Here is a 21,013-nt window from a genome sequence, read left to right on the forward strand (position 1 = left end):
AGATAATTTTAGGGGCACCAAGCCCCCTCTTGATAGAGAGGGCCAAGAAACTGCTCGCTTAACCACTCGATGGTCGCCAGAACAAAGTGAACAAAAGAGGGCTGCTGTAAACGCGGAGATAGACAGAGTGAACAAGCTTCCTGCACACAGCAGCTATGCAACTCATCGAATGCGTGTTCTGAACAAAATTCTGCAACTCATGTCAATTCAGGTTTGTCCTTTGCGCTTTGTTGAAAATTTCCATTGACAGTATCCAGTAACGACTTTGCGTTAGCAATTAAACATGTTTCCGGTAGAACCTTGAAATCTTATTGGAAGCGTTCTTCTTTTTGCTTTTCAGAGGCGGACAATTTCACAAGATGAAGAGCTGGAGTTGCTTTTTGCAGGGCTCTCTTTATGAAAACGAACACATTTTTCTAATGCTGGTAAGTTTGCTTCTTTTAGCGTAAGCCGTGAAGCCATAGTTTCTCTTACATTTCCGTGGTAAACATGGCATGGTGGCCTCTGTTCTTTTTTAGTTTTTGTTGAGCGTACATTTTAAATCTCAAATCTCATGTTGGATATAGATTAAGTGCGCCATTTGATTATGTTAATTATATTCTAAGTTGATATAGTATTCTTAAGGGAGTGGTTCTGGTTGTTGAGGACTTCGATTGTGATAAGAACTATTGCTGGGGGGATTTTTTTTTGGCAGGAGAAAATGCTATTCTATAGTACACTTAAAATTTAAATGTTATTATGCCTAAAAATGGAACCTGAAGGCGTTTTGGGCTTATGTGGTTTAGTTTTAAATGTTCAACCCCTTAAATCTGATATTGCTTCTTGTCCATCCATCTCTGGCCATCCCCTATCCCAATGTCCTAGGAAGATGACTTCTCGCATGACCTTCAAGGACAAAAAGCCTTTTTCCTCTTTGTTAAGAAAATACGGATGGAAAACCTGTTTTGCGGTATAACTCATGGAGAATGATTTAGTCGATATAATGTCCCTATGATAGCGGTTAGGACAGAGGAGCATTGGAGATGTGGATTTGCTATGATGTTCTGGTTAAAGCATTGAAAGCAGCTTGTTTTAAACATATGAAAATTTTCATATTTTGTCATTGTGAATCCCATTAGTTGTCATTAGAGACTGTAGATGGCTGATGAGGCTTCTTTTTTAGAATAAAGAGAAGATAGAGCATGAGAGTTCCATGAAGCGAGCTGCGTGCTTGACTTGGAGTTAGCATGCAAAAGAACAAAAGGGAGTTGGCAAAGGAAGAAAAGAAGGACTAGCCTTATGTTTCTGTGGATCTCATTTTCAATTTCTCAAATGTTGTTGATGAGGCCACAATTTTGGAGAATCCAACTGACTACTCTTTTCTGGCATGATGAGATGTACTCCATATTGTTGGTTCTGTGGCTTTTTAAGTAATATCAGACAATTCGCTTGTCAAAAGTTATAGAATGTAAAATATACTGATGGTGGCTGGCTTGTGTGCCGTGAAGCTGCAGATCTGTCTGTGATGCCTCCTACTGCAAAGGTCATGGATTTAGTATTTGGCTGCTATTAAAGAATCATTCGGTGGCTGAGACATGATAATTAAGTTGTACAACCTAGCCACAGTTGTTTACTCAGTTAAATTTGAACTTTGTTCATATTGATTCCAGATTGAAACATTCTTGACGGATGCCGTTTTTTTTGTTGTCAAAATTACATTTGGTTTTTGTAATATCTTTAATTGATTGGAATAGTGCGCTCCAATTGAAATCGTGTCTTTGCTTGAATTTGGTCTCTTCCTGGACCTTACATGAACATTGTTGCTTTAGATCTGTAAGCAAAAAGGTCATTTACTGGCTTGGTTCCTTTTTCCTTCTTACAGGTGGATCAAGTCACTGGAGTGGTCCTGTGTCTGCATTATGAAAAGGGAAGAGATCTTCTGGTCATTTCAAGTGTACAGATAGCAGAGGCGGTATTAAATGTGTGATATATGTGAACCCACCTAGGAGTACCATCCCTGTGGACAAGTCCGGGTCTGCCTTACTCCATTTTAGTAGGCTAAATGCTACAGAGACTGGATGAAACGGGAATGAAGTGTTTTATGTGATAATGTAATTCTTAGTTTGTCCCTTGTCGCCAGGAAAATAGGGTATGTTCTGTTTGGCCTTGAAAGATTAATTAAATGGTTTACGCGTGCATATCAATCTGTATAATTGTTGTTCCGTGCATGTGTTCCATGTTTGTCTGTGCATGTTGTGTGTGTGCGCCTCTTTTTCTTTTTACTGTACAATGAAATGACTAATTATACTTCACAAACCTAATGGTACCTAATCTAATTAATTGCTTAACTGTTCTTAAGTAAGAACTCTTAAGAAGGAGCGGTAGTGGATATTATGGATAGGTTCCATCTTAGCAAGATCAATCTTAGTGTATCTCTTCTAAACTTCATAAGTTCGTAACCCTCCAGAATCAGATCTGATCCTTCTATGGCACTTGCAAATGTTGCATAACAGTAGCCTGCTATGGGGAGAGGTAATCACGCTTTCAAAGATGTGTACAACAATAGCAGTTCCAGGAGTTCAACTTTTGTCTCACTTGCTTAAGAAAATGATAACCTTGTTAACAGCTCGAGAGTAATCTTGCCAATAAGCTAATACCTTATCCTAGGTCCAGAAAAGACTTGCTGCATTAAAATGGTGTACATATGGTTATGAATGTTAATATATTTGTGTACATATGCATGCTAATATTATGGTCAGCGGTGAAAGGTGCTAATTTGGCCTTCTAAGCATCTGGGCCTCTTAACATCCATGAATTCTCAGATGAGAACATATGTCCGTAAATTTAAAAATATTTTGTTGCCAATAAAGCTACTGACATTTTACAAACGAACGACATTTAGCTCTTGCACTTGGATGAATTTGAAAGCTTCTCAAGTGTTCTCATCACTGAAGGTTATCTTTTGACTGGCAGGAAAGCACAGCTATACCGGTGATTACTGGTCGACACCGGTTATTTGCCATCTTTCTCCTTTTCTATAAAGGCCTCCTATCCTGATGGTCGCATGTCTTATATTGGCTACAAATTGTTTCATTAAGCCTCACAATTAACAAAAAGTCCATTTGAAGAATACAAACCAAAATCAAACTGCATAGTTACCTGTAGAGCCAAACACTTCAAATTTTGGTATAAAACTAATGCTTTTATTTTTCTTGGGCACCTAGCAGTAACCCATGTAGCATGAAAAAGTTTAGCCTCTCAAGGTATCTCTCCAGTCTAAGTGAAGAATCTTTACTGAGGCACATTTAGCTACAAGTAAATCAGATGCATGCCATGCACATATGACATATAATAGAGGTATATGATATTTTTCAGTGACAACTGCATCCATATAAAGGCATTCAACTTTTGAAAACAATCATGCAGAATTTAATTTCATCAATTAGTAGAGGACAAGATTCGGTCCCAAAGAAGAGATGTCATGAATCATAACCAAAATTAGAAACAGACCTTGGAAGATTTGCAGGAATTTTGTGAGGATGCACAAAAGGTTTAGTGTTGACACTGGGTGCCTGCTAGCTTTTGGCCTGCTACTAATGAATGACTCTCAATTAGTTCAACACTTAATTTACTGTACGAGTTGCCATTGATGCTTCCAACCTTCCATTCTTATTTGCTAGCCATTAGCTTGAGATGCTTGCGCTGGAGGACCTTGCACAAGATCCTTCATAATTACAACAAATCGTTGTTTATCATTCATACAGACAAAAGAAACCTGATATGTAACGGATCCCAGTTAAGCAGGTTTAACCAAACCACCTTCTACTCCAATCACGTCAAAATTGCATCAATGGAGAAGAACTGCCTTGCAACGAATCCAGTTGCAAAAACCTATCTATTCAGAGTTCCACCTGAACTTCCATCATTTGTGATGCAGCTGATCTTTCCTCATCTAGTTCTGTTAGGATCCAACAGTCAATGGAGTCGTCTTCCTCCCCATTATTACCCACAGCATAAACCTCAAACCATAAGTCCCAATTTCATAAAGGTGTCAACAGTAAAAAGTAGAAAGAATAAGCCTTAGGTAGAAATGAAAGTGGAGACGAAGAGAGATGAAACCCTTAATGACAAAGTAAAAGGACAAGGGGAAATAAAAGCAGGCCAAACCAATCATGAATTTATCTACCAATAACCATAGGGTGGTGCTAGGATTTTTTTTAGGAGCCCGCTAAACAATTCACAGGTCGGGTCAAAAAGAGCGACGAGTCGGGCCAAACTAAAAAAATTTGACCCCCTCCCTCCGCCCTGCATGACCAGCCATCTCCATGGTCTGCATTGGTTCTTTGTTTCTACCGGTGATCTCTAGCAGCAGCAGCAATTAGAAGGGCGGATAACCAGAGGAATGCAAGGAGGGCAGACGGCCAGAGACGCCGGAGGGACATGATTTCCGCACAAAGAGAGAAAGAGGGAGGGGTGGAAGAGAGAGAGGTCGCGGCGAATATCATTAATCCATCCGATTCGATACAGAAACCAATTATTCTACAACATTGCCCAACAGAAAAAAAATTAATTCTGAATGAAAAAAGCAGGCAATTATCATACGGATTCAGATATCACCTATAGAGACAACTCCTCGAATGCATCGCGGGCTTCAAGATATTTGACGAGATTTTTAGATCTCAAGTTTTCTTTATATCCAACAAAACAATCCGATGATCAACCAGATTAGCAAGTAATCTCGGGTCCTATCTTGTCTGGGCCGGCTTCTCAATATTAACCCGATTGTTCACTAATGTCTGTTTTACATATTCGTATGGATCCTGCCTCCACTATTATCAGGATTTTAGTTATACAATGACTATAAATAAAAAATGCATTTTCTTATTTTAGATTATCGCATCTAATTAACTTCACCAGTAGACCATTATTAACTCCCATTTCTAATACCCAAAATCACAGCTACTTCACAATGCTCGTGAATTGGCATTCGGCAATTTTTACAGAACCTAAAAATGTGACTTCTATATAAGTTCAACTGAGAATACACGTGATATAAAGGCATGGGCCATGGGGTGGGTACCCGTCCGGTACCCGGTATCTGGTTCGATCTGACTCAATAATAATTAAAAAATATCTTTATTATTTTTAATTTAATAATATATATTTTATTATTAAAAATATATTTTACATTATACAATTTATTTTATAATTTAAAAAATACTTTTTATTATCAAACTCACCCTAATTAATATATATATATATATATCTGGTGTGGTCAGATCGCTATTTTATAATTTTTTCTGTTGCTAAAAGCAGTAGTCAGTCATTGCAAATGCACCTTTTATGATGACGCTTAACAACATAAAATAAAAAATAACCATCCGACCATAGAGATAACCAGTTGATTATTATATATATATATATATATATATATATATATATATATATATATATATATATATATATAATGTACCTTACGCAATCTGGTGGAATGATAAAATAATAAAAAAATGTGAAAAACTTTGGTTTTAGAGAGAGAGAAAAAAGGAGGGGGAGAGAGGGCGGGACATGGCATTTATTTTCCAGTTATTTCAAGTAGGGAAAGATGCTGTGAATTCCATTTTTCCTTTTTTTCTTTTTTACAAACCCAAAAATCCTCTCTCCTTAAAATGCGAAATTCGCTAGTCCATCTATGAGATTGGGACATCTATTTCCAATGCCACCAATAAGGAGGGTATAGATTTCTGTTGCCACTGTTTTGGACCCCAAAAGATATCTAAGATCTCAGCCTTAACATTGGAAATCTTTTTCTCAACTCCAGGGGAAAGCATCATATACTTATTCCTTTACCATATAATCACAAATAGGGCATTCACTAAGTTCACGCCCGAGTATAACATATCTGACCGAACGCCCCGAAAGTCCCATTCTGGTAGCAATAACTTTGTGAATATATATCACCAAATTGATCGGACGCCATGACTTCAAAGCAAAAAGATGGTCCTTCTATATATATCTACACATGCAGGGGGTGGTGACGCATATGAGGCATCTTCTAATATCATTACTTGGTTTAAAAATTAATGTAAGGAATCACATCCCATATAAAGAGCAAGGGCGTGCATGGACATGTAAGGGAAGTGTCGAATGCAGAGATCTTAGGTGCATCACTCTGCTCTTTCACTCCCTACAAATTCTTACACAGCACCTGTTTCATTCCCAGCCATTTCTGATTTTATCATTCATTCCGGAGAGGGAATATTGAAATTCCATACTATAGCAGGAGGAGGAGCCGAGAGGGAGAGAGAAGAGTGTGAGAGAGATGGCCTCCCGTCTGCAAAGACTAGAAGAGGAGACAGAAGAAAAGGAGGAACAAGGTGCAGAACCAAGCAGGGAAGATGGAGTAGGGGAAGAAAAGAGCGAGTTGGAAGCAGTAGGCGTGGAAGAAGGTGAGGTCATGAGTGTGACAGATGAAGTACCATCTAATGGAGATGCAGAACGAAATCAACAAGACAGGGAGGGGAAGGAGAAGAAAAATAGTGATCTCGACATGGAGCAAGAAAGAGAAAAAGAACGGAAACCATTTTCGTTGATGCCTGCGAGGCATTATACGCGTTCTAATATGCCTAGACTTCGTTGGACTCCGGACTTGCACCGGCTTTTCCTGCATGCAATCGCAAGACTCGGTGGCCAAGATTGTGAGCAAATTTCAAAATTTTCTTTTTCTTTTGTTCTTTCTACGGCTCTACGTCTCCCTCTCGGGTGCGCATGCACGTTTGTGTGTGTGAAACATCAGGATGGACTCATTCTTTATAAGTATGTGCGTGTGATATTGTGACAAGGGGGTTGGTCCGCGGGTTGGGCCAAGAGTGTAAGAGTGAGCGCAGGAAAAAAAAAATTATATTGAAAAAACTTTTTTCCTCCTGGCTCGACCCGCGGACCGTTTAACCCACCCTTAAAAAAAATCCGAGCTCCGCCTCTGACGGATGGATAGCCCGAGGAATTCAATACCATCCGATGTACATATGAGTCATTGGTTTGTTCTTCATGATTGAAAAATTTTTGGATTATATAGCGGTGTTGGATACTTTGATGATATGTTATTCTGTTTGGTAGGCGCAACACCAAAGGCGATTTTAGAAGCAATGAATATGAAAGGGTTAACTTTGGGCCATATTAAAAGTCATCTGCAGGTGAATAACATTCTAATACGATCCGATGAAATTACTTCCGCTAGAATATTTAATTTAGTTGTTTCAATGTGATTCGTTCTTATAATATTTCTTTCTTTCTTTTGCTCACTCCAGATGTACAGGAGCAAGAGGGCGAATGAGATCGAACAGGGTACACACAGACTCTCTCTCTCTCTCTCTCTCTCTCAAAGGGCATTTAATGAATGGATCGCTGGGTTCTTTAAGTGCACTTTTCTTCGGCAGAAAGCCCAGAGAAAACATTTAGTAGCTGCCTGCAAGAAGAAAACTAATTTATTTCAATATTTGTGTAAATGGTAGATCTAAATCAATTGCAACGCCCGCAGGGAAATGGGACTTTCGGAATGAGCGTGTGCAAATATATATGCATCGTTCAGTGGGAGGTATCGACAACAATAATCTTCTCACCAATGTGCAACACTCTGCCCAATCCTTGTTTACTCACCGGCCAATGCCATCTCTTAGGTAATCGAAAGCCAACTTCAATTTACTTTTCCCATTTAGACTTTACTCTCTTTTATATGCACATGTATATATATATATATATATATATATAAACATTGGTCTTGCTCTCTCTCCCTGTAAAGTGGTGCAGCCTTCCAAGGAAGTGCTCAAAGTCATTTTAGTTTTGGACCATTTGGTGAGGCCCCAAGAATCAACTTACATGGCAACAGTGCTGCTAAGGATCATCAGCTGCTAAAACAACCATGGGTTCGCTCTGTTCGAGAAAGCCCAACTCCTGGTACCTGTATTCTGCAAAATCCACCCACCACATCAAGCGATGGAAGTCTCTTGGCGCGGCTGATGAAGAATAAAAGACGATTTTATGAATGCAGCGCTGGTGAAGGAGAAGAAGCTTCTCAGGATCTTCGTCATCTTGCCCTACCCACAAGATGTAACGCTACCAATTCTACGGGGTCGTTGGAGCTGTTTCCTTTAGAAGCAGGCTCGAGTAATAACAAGGTACTTTGGCGCTTCTTGGAATTCTTTTGCGGGAACTTTGTTCTTTCCCATTATTTCTGGCTCATTCAAACCCATGGTTTGTTGAAGCATGTAGAAGCTTCAAAGAGACCATAACTACATTGCTGTCATATGAACAGATTCCTCAAGGCAAATACAAGAAGACGGCAATCGACTCTCTGCTGCCGAACCTGCAGTTAGGCCTCGCTCCACCACAAATACCACGGGATGGACAGGCGAACAATCATACAAGAACTGCACGTGAGGAACAAAGCGGCCATTCTTTTTCATTGTTTTCTCCCACTTTCTCTCGCCCTCATGTGTGTCACGGCAAAGAAAAAAATGACGCAACGGAGGACAGAGAACATGTGAACTTGGAACTGAGCATTTCTTTCAAGTCACAGAAAGTAAGGGTGGAGGCAGAGTTGAATAATTCAACAATGGCATTGAAATAAGAGGGCAAGTTTCTTTCTCTTGGCACTGTAGCAGGAATACTGCAATAGTTTGTATCTCGTGAGAATCACGAACATGAAAAAGAAAAACAGAACTCACTGTTTTTTGGTTTACTTCCATGAGAGCTTGTGTTTTTGTTAGTGTTCATAATTTGTTGTGTAAGAGATATAATTGTTTTCCTCATTTAAGCAGCGTATTTGCTTTTGGAGGATTCCTTGTCAAAATAAATTCTCTTGCCGTCTTTTTCCAATCTGGTGATGCCAAACTTGTGGCTATTTCTGGTCCCAGATGTAAAGGATCCTTTACATTTTAATGAATTAAAACTGGGATTCCGATCCGGAGGAAATACAAATTAATTAAACTGTAATTCATACACAAATTAATTGTGCCACTTAGCAGGAGATTCATGGGTGAGTCTTTTCAGCAATCGTGGAAGAGGTCCAGAGGCTTTGTGTTTATTTCACCACCATTGATGAAATATGACAATTCTAATAGAATCACGATACTTAAAGCTGGCCGATTCAAAATCGACAATGCTTTCAATGGATCTCAACAGCTCTCTTCGTATTATTGCGTGGATCTGAGCATGCACTGTTTGTGTTCTTTTCGCTAGGGTTTCATCGGAGAGGTAAAACCCAATGGATGACTCAAAAATTTGATGCGATTAGTCGGATCTCGTGAAATTAAATAATGGGGGATCATACTCCTGCCCGATTTGGATTCTGTTTTAGAAATTCAAGTGATCCACATCTGAGTGGGAGTGACCAAAATCTGATTAAGGAGGATCTGACTAATTGTTTTCTAGCTAGAGATCTGTTCACTGCAACAATTGTATATTGATTCGCCTTATTTTAAGCATTATCAACAAATTCAGCTTAGGAGTTGAACTCGAATAGGGGTCCGCTCCAAGCTGAAACCCCTTAATCTCACTCCATTGTTTAATCAGGTAACTGCTAACTCTAAGCTATTTTAATAGATCCATGGTTGGATCTATCTCCTCCCTCCACCCCTCACTATCACTTTCTAATATGGGTGGGCGCCAGGCCGGGCTGCCGGCGGGGGCCCGGTACCAAGGCCTGGTAATATTAAAAAAATATTTTTATATTTTAAATTTAATAATATTTTTTTATTATTTAAAATATAATTTATATTTAAAAAATTATTTTATAGTTTAAAAAGAATTTTTTTTTATTGTAACAGGCCTAGGCCATAGTTTCGGGCCAGTCGGGCCAACCCGGCCCCGTCACATGCCCACCCCTAGTTTCTAATATGCATGGAAGAGAAGAATTTTGGAAGCATAATTTGATAACCGATTAATGTAACATAGTGCTGACTGGTAAAGAATCATATTTTTAGGTGCTATTAGGCCTGGGCGTCGGGCCGGGTCCGAGTTGAAGAAATTTCTTATCAGGTTGAACTTGAGTGCGTCCGATGCAGCCCGAGATCTTAATGGGCCGGGCCCGGTTATCACTTCTATAGCCCGGCCCAGCTCGACGGCCCGTTAGGTCATGAGAACGCAACGCAGGCCTCCCGCTCCCCTAATCGTATTTTCCATCATGGGATGCAGAGCCGTAGAGACAGGGAGAGATTTTTCGGAGATAACCGGGCCACACCCAGCCAGTCCGCCACCGCCACGGCGCCACCGTCTCCGCTCCACCATTGGGCCACCCACCACCGTCGCCCTTTCGCCGCTCCGCAGCCATCGCCCTTTTGCTTTGTGAAGGTACACGCTGCTCACTGAAAACATGCAATTTTGGAGTCAGATGGATGTATTCATGGATTTGAGTGTAAAGTTTTGGCATTTATTGTTGTGCTGATCGGATAGGGTGAGAAATGTGTAGGTTTGTATGTTAGTTTTGTGTACATCTGAATAAGTTCCATTTTTGGTGTTTTTTTTTACATGTGTACCCATCTGTTTGGAATGACTGCAGAGATTGAGGGTCTTTAGAAAGAGGATTTGTTGTCCTTTTATGTGATTATGCTGATCTGAGAAATTTTGAATATGGGATAGATTCTTTGCTTTAGCTTGATTGGAGTTATGTTCCTGTTTCTGTGCTTCTGAGAGGTTTGTTTTGTTGCTTAAGTTCTCAGTGATGAACAAAGTTTAGAGGGAGACAATCATGCAGTCTTTTTTTCTGATAAAGTGGCGAAGTATTAGGTTTTGGTTTACTTCAACGCAGTCAATTTGGTATTAGGGATGCGTGAATAAATGGTAGGTAAGGACATGGTTGGGGTTTCAAGTCCTATTACCAAGTATCAAGTGCTTCAAACAAAAACCATCTGTCATGGTCTGTATTCTTTTGTGTGGGATTGGCGATGTTAATTGTTGCATCATGTCTCCCGGTTGGTTGGTCTGTATCTTGTGCCTGAAGATAGAGCTGCAAATTCTATTACAAACGAAATTCAATGTGTCTGTGTAATTAGCATTTTCTTCTCTATTTTCAGCTTGGATATAGATACCGGATATAAATTTAACAATTCTGAAGCACTTTTACATAAATTGTTATGCTAAATTTGGAATTGCTACAAGAGGATATTTAGGAAAAAGTTTGTTTAGTTTACCTTTCACCGTCGTTCTCCTCCATCTGTCTTCGCGCTTCCTCTACTTTCAATCTCACCGCCGTTCTCCTCTACCTTTTTTGCTCTAATGATGGTGAGAATGAAAATATGAAATGAAGGTTTTGCCCTAACATAAATAATTTTTTTTTAAAAAAAAAAAAATTTAAGTTACTGATGGCCTTCTCAGGATTACATTCGCTCGCAAGCTCGAGCCCAAGCCCGACCCATTAAGTACCAAACAGTGTGGGGCCCTATAAGATAAGACCGTTAATAAATTTTTTAGGGCCTAAGCCCTAGCCCGAGTTGGGTCAGGTACCGGGTACCCGGCGGTGGCCCAACCCGGTGCCCAGACTTAACTATTAAAAGACGGCACACGGCTAAGAAAACCATACCGTCAGAATCTGGCCTGTCTTCCATTGTTGACGTTGCTTCTAAAACCTCTGTAAAGCTTAGTAGATCCCACATCATGCACCAGGTTTCTATATACAATGTGAGAAAAAGATAATAGAGAGAGCTACATAGTGAGGTTGGGTGCTATGCGCTCTGCAAAATTGAAAACGTTTACGCACTTCTCGGAAAAAAAAGGTCGATCGAACCCCTAATGCCGGCTCAAAACGGATCGGATATTCGTTGTAATTAGATTTCCACTAAATTCGTTAAGTCAATTCGACGCCGAATTCAAGGTGAATAAATAGATCTAGGTTTGATTTATTACTTTCAAACTGAATCTGACTGATATGGTATTCGAGCAGAGATAAATGGCCGCAGAGCATGGTAAATTGAGAAAGACATAAATATAAACTACTGATACCAAATTTGGTATATACATAGAACCTTTCTAGAATCGAAACAAAGAAAACCAATGTATCCAGTGCGGCTTCCTTCTCTCTTAGAGCCATTTGCAGGACGCCATTTTCAGTTTTCCAGAAATTATTTTCATGAAGTGACCAAAAGAGATTTTCATGAGTTCTAATTAGGTAACTATCTTATTAGTGATAAGAACACGTAGCCACTCGATGGTCGCCAGAACAAAGTGAACAAAAGAGGGCGCCTGTGAACAAGCTTCCTGCACACAGCAGCTATGCAACTCATCGAACGCGGGTTCTGAACAAAATTCTGCAACTCATATCAATTCAGGTTTTTCCTTTGTGCTTTGTTGAAAATTTCCATTGACAGTATCCAGTAACGACTTTGCGTTAGCAATTAAACATGTTTCCGGTAGAACCTTGAAAGTTGAAACCCTATTGGAAGCGTTTTTCATTTTGGTTTTCAAGAGGCGGACAATTTCACAAGATGAAGAGCTGGAGTTGCTTTTTGCAGGGCTCTCTTTATGAAAACCAACACATTTTTCTAATGCTGGTAAGTTTGCTTCTTTTAGCGTAAGCCACGAAGCCATAGCTTCTCTTACATTTCCGTGGTAAACATGGCATGTGGGCCTCTCTTCTTTTTTTGTTTTTGTTGAGCGTACATTTTAAATCTCAAATCTCATGTTGGATATAGATTAAGTGCGCCATTTGATTATGTTAATTATATTCTAAGTTGATATAGTATTCTTAAGGGAGTGGTTCTGGTTGTTGAGGACTTCGATTGTGATAAGAACTATTGCTGGGGGGAATTTTTTTTTGGCAGGAGAAAATGCTATTCTATAGTACACTTAAAATTTAAATGTTATTATGCCTAAAAATGGAACCTGAAAGCGTTCTGGACTTATGTGGTTTAGTTTTAAAATATTCAACCCCTTAAATCTGATATTCCTTCTTGTCCATCCGTCTCTAGCCATCCCCTATCCCAATGTCCTAGGAAGATGACTTCTCGCATGACCGTCAAGAACAAAAAGCCTTCTTCCTCTTCCTCATAAATCAATCTCATATCTTCCAGAACTCTGTCCATTCATTAAACTACAAACGTCCAAATTACTAATAGAACAATGCATGTAGAATTTTAGTGGTAATTCATTTCAATGGGGTTTAGCTCATTAGCATTAGCAGAAAATTTGGTTTGAGGGACACTAATTCAATAACTTTTGATATCCTATATACAAATAATCAAATATTCTGAAATAATAATATAAAAACAAACATATTTTGTAAGGTGGGTATAGGCAACTGCCTACACCATACCCCATGAAGCTCCGCCAGTGGTTTAGCCTGAAGGTATTCGAACCAAATCAAAGCCTCGCCAACTGACAGAGCCTATAAAAGAATCCCTAGGTACATAAGTAATCCTCTTTTTGTAGCACTTTTTCTTGGTTCAGGGGGTCCATAAACGTAGCCTAACCTAAATATAGGTTTATTCCCCATCAAACATGACCTTAATATATATATATATATAGTTGAGAATGTCAGTTGGGCGAGGCTTTGATTTGGTTCGAATACCTCCAAGCTAAATCAGTGGCGGAGCCACATGGGGTTTGGTGTAGGCCTGCCTTACAAAATATGTTTATTTTTATATTATTATTTTGGAATATTTGATTATTTGTATATAGGATATCAAAAGTTATTGAATTAGTGTCCCTCAAACCAAATTTTCTGGTAATGCTAATGAGCTAAGCCCCATTGTTGAAATGAATTACCACTAAAATTCTACGTGCATTGTTCTCTTAGTAATTTGGACTTTTGTAGTTTAATGAATGGACAGAGTTCTGGAAGATATGGGATTGATTTATGATTTTGTGAATTGACATCATGTAAAGACAAGACGCAAGTATGTGACTTAAGACAAACTTCAGCCCATATATATATATATATATGAATTTAACCCAAATATGTTACTTTTTAAACACGTAGCAACTCATTAGTTAGTGTTTTGACTTCAAGATTATTGTTTCAGCCCATTATGTGCATGCAGTAAAGCTTTAGCAAAGCTATTAGAAGACGACACACTGCCTAAAAGAGAAGGAAACCATACCATTAGAATCTGGCCTGTCTTCCATTGTTGACGTTGCTTCTAAAACCTCTGTAAAGCTTTGTAGATCCCACATCGTGCACTAGGTTTTTATATACAGTGTGAGAGAGATAGAGAGAACTACATGGTGAGGTTGGGTGCTATACTGGTATGGAATTACTTTACTAAGAGAAGCATAAGGAGAAAAAATTACTCTTTATCTTTTTTTTTCTTCTTTTTTCCCTTTCGACTGTCCATCTTGAACCATCTACCTTGAAAAGATGGATGACAAACGATTCTTCACAAGTTTAGCACCTAAAAATATGATTCTTTACCAGTCAGGTTCAGCACCATGTTATTAATCGGTTATCAAATTATGCTACGAAAATTCTTCTCTTTTATGCATATCATTCATTAAGGAGAAAACAATGTTGAAATTCCATAGGATAGCAGGAGGAGGAATTGAGGGCAGAGAGAAGAGAGAGAGAGAGCTGGAGATGGCGATGGCCTCCCATTTACAGAGACTGGATGAGAAGACAGAAGGAAAGAAAGAGAAAATTGCAGAACCAAGTAGAGAAGATGGTGCGGGTGAAGAAAGAGGGAGCTAACAGTAGGTGTGGAAGAAGTTGAGCTAGGCAAAGTCCTGAGATACGCCGTCGGTCCGTGGAGATGATGCACAGAAAGTTGAAGAAGACAAGGAGGGGAATGCGTAGGAACACAGTGATCTCAATAGCAAAAGCTTTTTATATCATGGACGTAGGTCATCTTGCCTACGTCCACAATATCTCCAACCTCAATCATCTATGGTGGACATTTACCACTATCCATGATTTTAAGGTGCTCTTTACATTTCAAGTTGGTAGATGATCAGGAAAGTTTATCTTGCTGGCCACAATTAGAAGATTAATTTCCTTTATTATTTGAGCCAACTTCCTTAACTACCACCTGCTTCCAATTGGCATCATATCTTTTGAGATTTTTTCATACATGCTGATAGAACGAATGTGCATTGATACCTACTCCAACCTCAATCATTTATGATGGAGATTTTCCACTACTTAAAAACAGATATTATGTGGGGCAATCTCCTTATTTTAGAGAGCTCTTTACATCTCAAGTTGTATATAATCAAGAAAGTTTATCTTGCTGGCTATGATTGTAAGATTTCCCATTATCATTTGAGCGAACTTCCTTACCCTTCACCTATTTACAATTGGTGTCAGAGCCAGAAGTTTTTGGTTATAATTAAGGTGCACTAGTAATAAATTTAAAATTTCTAAGGACCATCAACCATGCAAATGACAAAAATGATCCTGACGTGTCAATATTAAAATAAATTTCAAAAAAACTCCTGACAAGGAAAAAAGAAACAATCTGAGGGCAAAAGTTCCCCGATGAAGAAAGCAGCACCTCAAAGCAATTTGAGAAATACTCGACACCCAAGTCCATGCATAAGAAATGGTTCCAACCCAAGAAGTACGAACAAAAGAATGGATTCAGAAATGGAGAAAGGAATAAATCAAAGTGAATGAAACAACCTCAATGACCGCTTTAAAATTTCAACAAAAGGAGAAGAAATCTCATGTCAACTAATTAAGATACTATGAACTAAACCGTTTTTCATATGGGTGCTCGTCTTCCTGGAGACGTTTTTGTAGCGATGTCCTCAACCAACAAAACGGCACCCAGACATGCACCCATCTTAAAAATGTTTCAGTTCCACAGATCTTAGATGACACAAATTTCTTGTCCTATTAGCGCCCACCCGTTGAAATTTTGAACTTGTTGATAATTTTGGCGCTTAGCAGGAGATGTATGACTGAATCTTTTCAGCAATCGTGGAAGAGGTCCAGAGGATTTGTGTTTATTTCACCAACAGAGATGGAGTACGACAATTCTAATAGAATCACGATACTAGAAACTGGCCGATTCAATCGACATGGCTTTCAATGGATCTCAACAGGTCTGTTCGGATACTTGTATGGATCTCAGCAAGCACTGTTTACATTCTATTCTTTGGGGTCCCATCGGAGAGGTAGAACCTAATTGCTGACTCAAAATTTGATGCGTGGGGATCATACTCCAGCCCGACTTGGATTCTGTTTTAGAAATTTAAGTGACCGAATCTGAGTTGGAGTGATCAAAATCTGATTAAGGAGGACGTGACTAATTATTTTTAGCTAGAGATCTGATCGGACCAGCATAGAACGACTATCCAATCGCTTCTCCAGATTGAGCAGAACCTGGGGTTCTGATACCAGCTTTCACGGGCTGACCATCCTGGCGAGGAGCGGACGCTGGCGCTCCTCGAACGTGGTTACTACTGGCCACAGATGCGTGGCGATGTTGAAGCATATGTGAAAACATGCTTGATTTGCCAACAGGACAATGGAACGAATCAGAAAACTGTCGGTCTTCTGGAGCATGTTCCTATTCCAGAACATCTGTGGAAATGCCTCTCCATGGACTTCATCGTCAGCTTACCCAAAGTTGACGGCTTCAGTTCCATTTTTGTGGTTATGGATAGATTCTCAAAATATGTTACTTTCATCCCAGCCTCTAAGGAATGTCCCGTGGAGAAGACGGCGGAGTTATTTGTGAAGCATATTGTCAAGCACTGGGGTATGCCGAAAAACATTGTCAGTGATCGAGACGCTCGCTTCACAGGAAAGTTTTGGCGCGAAGTATTCTGTTTGCTGGGTTCAGATTTATTATTCTCAACGAGTTTCCACCCACAAACTAATGGCCAAACTGAACGGATCAACGGGTTGTTGGAATAATACCTTCGGCACTATGTCAGCGCGAATCAAAAGAATTTGGTGAAATTGTTGGATGTAGCTCAATTTTGCTATAATTTACAGAAGAGCGAGTCTTGTAGACATAGTCCGTTCGAGATAGTCACTGGACAACAACCATTAATGTCTCATGCCCTCGCCGCTCAAGAAAATGGATGACCCACTTTTGCCTGCCAGTCGTTCGTGATTGGCAGGAACAGATGGAGATGGCTAAGGCGTTCTTACATAAAGCCGCGAAGAAAATGAAAAAGTTTGTAGATCGGAATCGAAGGCCAATGGAATTCCGAGTTGGTGACCAAGTCCTCGCGAAGCTTTATCCTGATCGCACGGGCATTTTTCATGGTCGACACAGGTCATTAATCCGCAAGTATGAGGTGTATTCAGTGTTTCATGTCTGTAACCTGAAGCCCTTCTATTTTGATGAGGAATACCCTGATAAAAGCGTCCCAGAACGAGACTCGAGATATATATATATTATATAGAAAACTAGTGGGGGATGTGGGATCTAATATATAGAGGGCAAGTGAAAGCATATTCAAAATTAGATATATAAGAAAATTGTGAAAGCTTTTCTACGGTTCCAACGAGAACCGACCCATTTGTAACGTTAAATAAATCCCCTGAATCATGATGACGTTGGAAGAGTTTAAAAACATGATTTATCTGATCATAAGCAAATTATTTTTCAAACCAAACACCATTTCATCCAGTACTTTCCTACCGGAAACCAACAGACCCTTAGCATCTTAGTGCTAACACGGCATTCCACCTCAGTGAAAATTACGGTAATTACCGCATAGCTCACAAAAGGGAAAGTTTTAGTGGGCAGATCTATAGCGGTGCTTTTCACCGACCACATTCCACTTGTACGACGCTTTTGACAAGAAAACCTATACCAGTGAAAATCCCACCGGTGTACGCGATGGGGTCGTATGACGGGCGACCGCTGGGCCGGTGACAAATTCATCACTATAGTTGTGGATTTACACCGGTGATTTTTTTCGTGGGTTAGATGTCAGTCCGATCACATTTCTAACCTTTGACGTTTCTCACCGCTACAGATTACCTTTTATTTCAATCTCCCACGAAACCCCCTGCGGATTTCTTCCTGAACTGCTTTCTTTCTCCTCTGTCGCAAAGGGCTTCTCCGTGCTTTCTCGATGGTTCCAAGCATCCTTCATTCAAGGTTTCTAGGAATCTTTGGCGGCAGATTCGGACGTGCAGCAAGAGGTTAGGGTGTGCTTCGTCAGCGATTTTTCAGGCGATAGTTCGCTGATCTAGCGTGCAACCACATGGAGACACTTCTTTCATGGTTCCATGAGAGGGCAGCTCTCTTTTTCTCCTGCCTGCGGCAAAGCAGAGGGCCGACGGCCTTCCTTCGCCTATTGCTTCGCAGGTTACGGGAGAGCCTGACGGTTCTTCACCTCTGCCGTTGAAGGAAGGCCTTTAAAGTGGGACGCTTCTTTCCCTCCGACGAGAATGGTCAATGGAGCATCGGGGTGGCTACCATTGTTTTCTCCATTGCTGGGGAATCGGTTAGACGTCAGACTTGCACTCAATGAACCTTTGCCCGACGTGGTAGGGTTTGTGGGGTGATCATATAAGGGAAGTGTCAAATACCGCGATTTCAAGAGTTAGGTACATCACTCTTTCTTACACAAGCACCTAAGCCATTGTTTAAGTCTTTTTGAAGGTATGGAATAGTTTGTTTTTATGGAATTTTCTTTCTTTTTTCACCTTTTCTGATTGATAGATTCTGAACTTATTAAGAGGCTTTCCCTTTTGAAAAAGCTCCCGACAAGGAAAAAGAAGGAAATAGGAAACGGTCAGGGGCAAAAATTCCCCAATAAACGAAGCAGCTCTCAGCAATTGGAGAAGTACCCAACACCCAAACCCACACAGAAGACCAAGAATTTGCAAGAAGTATCTCCTTTTGTTCAGAAATAGTTCCAACCCAAGAAATACCAACAAAAGATTGGATTCAGAAATGGAGAAAGGAATAAATCAAAGTGCATGAAACAACCTCGAAGACGTTTTAAAATTTGAACAAAAGGAGAAGAAATTTTATGTCAACTGATTAAGATACAAGGAATTAAAACATTTTTCAGATGGGTGCACGGCTTTTTGGAGACGTTTTGTGTAGCGACGTCCTCAAAAGTTGGGTCGCTTCAACAAACAAAGCGGCTCCTAGACATGCACCCATCTGAAAAATGTTTCAGTTCCACAGATATTAGTTGACATAAATTTCTTGTCATGTTACCGCCCATCTGTTGAAATTTTGAGCCGGCCTTCGAGGTTGTTTCATGCACTCTGATTTATTCTTTTTTCCTTCTCTGAATCCTATCTTTTGTTGGTATTTCTTAGTTTTTGTTGATTCACCGGGAGGGGTTGTTTTTCTGAAATCAGAGGAGGTCGTTCTTGCAAATTTGGTCTTTTCTGTGGATCTGTGAGTTGGGTATTTCTCAAATTGCTCAAAGGAGCTTCCGTAGTTGGGAAATTCTTGCCCTTGACCATTTCCCTTTTCCTACTTTTTCGTTGTTCAGGAGTTTTTCCCTTTCGTAAAAACCAATTTACAAAGCTTTTAGAAGCAACGTCAACAACGGAAGACAGGCCGGATTCCGATGGTATGGTATCCTTCTCTTTTAGCCAGTGCGCTGTCTTCCAATAGCTGCCTTTTGTTTATGTTTCTTATCTTTCAAGAGTAACCCCTTTTTCAGATTGATGGTCCTGTTGTCTTCTCCAGCTGAGTGGTGACCGAACCCATCAATCTACCAGTCTCTTGAAGAAGAATCAATAAAAAAGGAAGAATGGTAGAGTTGCTGGCCGTGGATGTAGACGTAAAAGACCGAACCACATTATAATTTTTGTTGTCCTTAGATCTATTTTTTGCTATGAGTAACGTTCTCTGATTGATTGTACAGTAACTTCCTGAATTTCTGCTGAAAGATAAATAGCTAGGGAGTGATTCCTTTAAGTCTGTATTCTCATGTTTTACCCTTTTTTTTGCTCTAATACCATAAATGTTGGTATGAAGATGTCTTAAGACAGGCTATTCAACATGCACTAAAGGCAAAAGAACAAAAATCGAAAGAGAACCAACCATGGATCTACATTCTCGATTTTGTCATTCATTAAGGAGAAAAGAATGTTAAAATTCCATACGATAGCATGAGGAGGAGTAGAGGGCAGAGAGAAGAGTGAGAGAGAGCTGGAGATGGCGGTGGCCTCCCATTTACAGAGACTGGATGAGGAAATAGAAGGAAAGAAAGAGAAAGTTGCAGAACCAAGTAGAGAAGATGGTGCAGGTGAAAAAAAAAAAGGAAGCTAATAGTAGGTGTGGAAGAAATTGAGCTAGGCGAAGTCCTGATTGCGACAGATATGCCATCTAACGGTGGTCCGTGGAGATGATGCACAGAAAGTTGAAGACAAGGAGGGCAAGGCGTAGGAATACAGTGATCTCAATAGCAAAAGCTTTTTATAACATGGACGTAGGTCATCTTGCCTACGTCCACAACATCTCCAACCTCAATCATCTATGGTGGACATTTACCTCTATCCATGATTTTAAGGAGCTCTTTACATTTCAAGTTGGTAGATGATCAGGAAAGTTTATCGTGCGGGCCACAATTACAAGATTAATTTCCTTTATCATTTGAGCCAACTTCCTTAACTACCACCTGCTTCCAATTGAAATCATATCTTTTGAGATTTTTTCATACATGCTGGTAAAACGAATGTGCCTTGATCGCTATCTCCAACCTCAATAATTTATGATGGAGATTTTCCACTACTTAAAAACAGATATTATGTGGGGCAATCTCCTGATTTTAGAGAGCTCTTTACATCTCAAGTTGTATATAATCAGGCAAGTTTATCTTGCTGGCTATGATTCTAAGATTTCCCATTATCATTCGAGCCAACTTCTTTACTCACCACCTATTTACAACCAGGAGTTTTCGGTTATAATTAAGGGGTACTAGTAATAAATTTTAAAATTTTTAGGTACCATCAACCATGTAAATGAGAAAAATTATCATGAGGTGTCAATATAAAAAATAAAAAAATAAAAAAAACTCCTGACAAGGAAAAAGGAAATAGACAAATGCAAAAATTCCCCGATGAAGGAATCTCCTTGGTGCAATTTGAGAAATACTCAACACCCAAGTCCACGCA

The 21,013-nt window shown here is 39.7% G+C and overlaps 1 protein-coding gene across 1 annotated transcript; it reads left to right on the forward strand.

The window, feature by feature from the left end:
- The first annotated feature begins 6,301 nt into the window (after positions 1-6,301).
- LOC116246210 (putative Myb family transcription factor At1g14600) lies at positions 6,302-12,788 on the forward strand. The gene is made up of 3 exons (XM_031617962.2): positions 6,302-6,677; positions 12,172-12,299; positions 12,437-12,788. Exons 1-3 carry the CDS (start codon positions 6,302-6,304, stop codon positions 12,494-12,496), a joined length of 564 nt encoding a protein of 187 aa, XP_031473822.1. The 3' UTR covers positions 12,497-12,788.
- Positions 12,789-21,013: the final 8,225 nt, after the last annotated feature.

This window comes from Nymphaea colorata, chromosome 1 (genome assembly GCF_008831285.2).
Source record: "Nymphaea colorata isolate Beijing-Zhang1983 chromosome 1, ASM883128v2, whole genome shotgun sequence".
In the NCBI taxonomy this organism is placed as follows: domain Eukaryota; kingdom Viridiplantae; phylum Streptophyta; class Magnoliopsida; order Nymphaeales; family Nymphaeaceae; genus Nymphaea; species Nymphaea colorata.

Bases quoted from the DNA above. Each gene is read 5' to 3' on its own strand.
- LOC116246210 (XM_031617962.2), top strand. From the start codon at position 6,302: ATGGCCTCCCGTCTGCAAAGACTAGAAGAGGAGACAGAAGAAAAGGAG. The intron at 6,678-12,171 runs GTGAGCAAATTT...AAGAACACGTAG, and splicing joins AAGACTCGGTGGCCAAGATT to CCACTCGATGGTCGCCAGAA. The intron at 12,300-12,436 runs GTTTTTCCTTTG...TTGGTTTTCAAG, and splicing joins TGCAACTCATATCAATTCAG to AGGCGGACAATTTCACAAGA.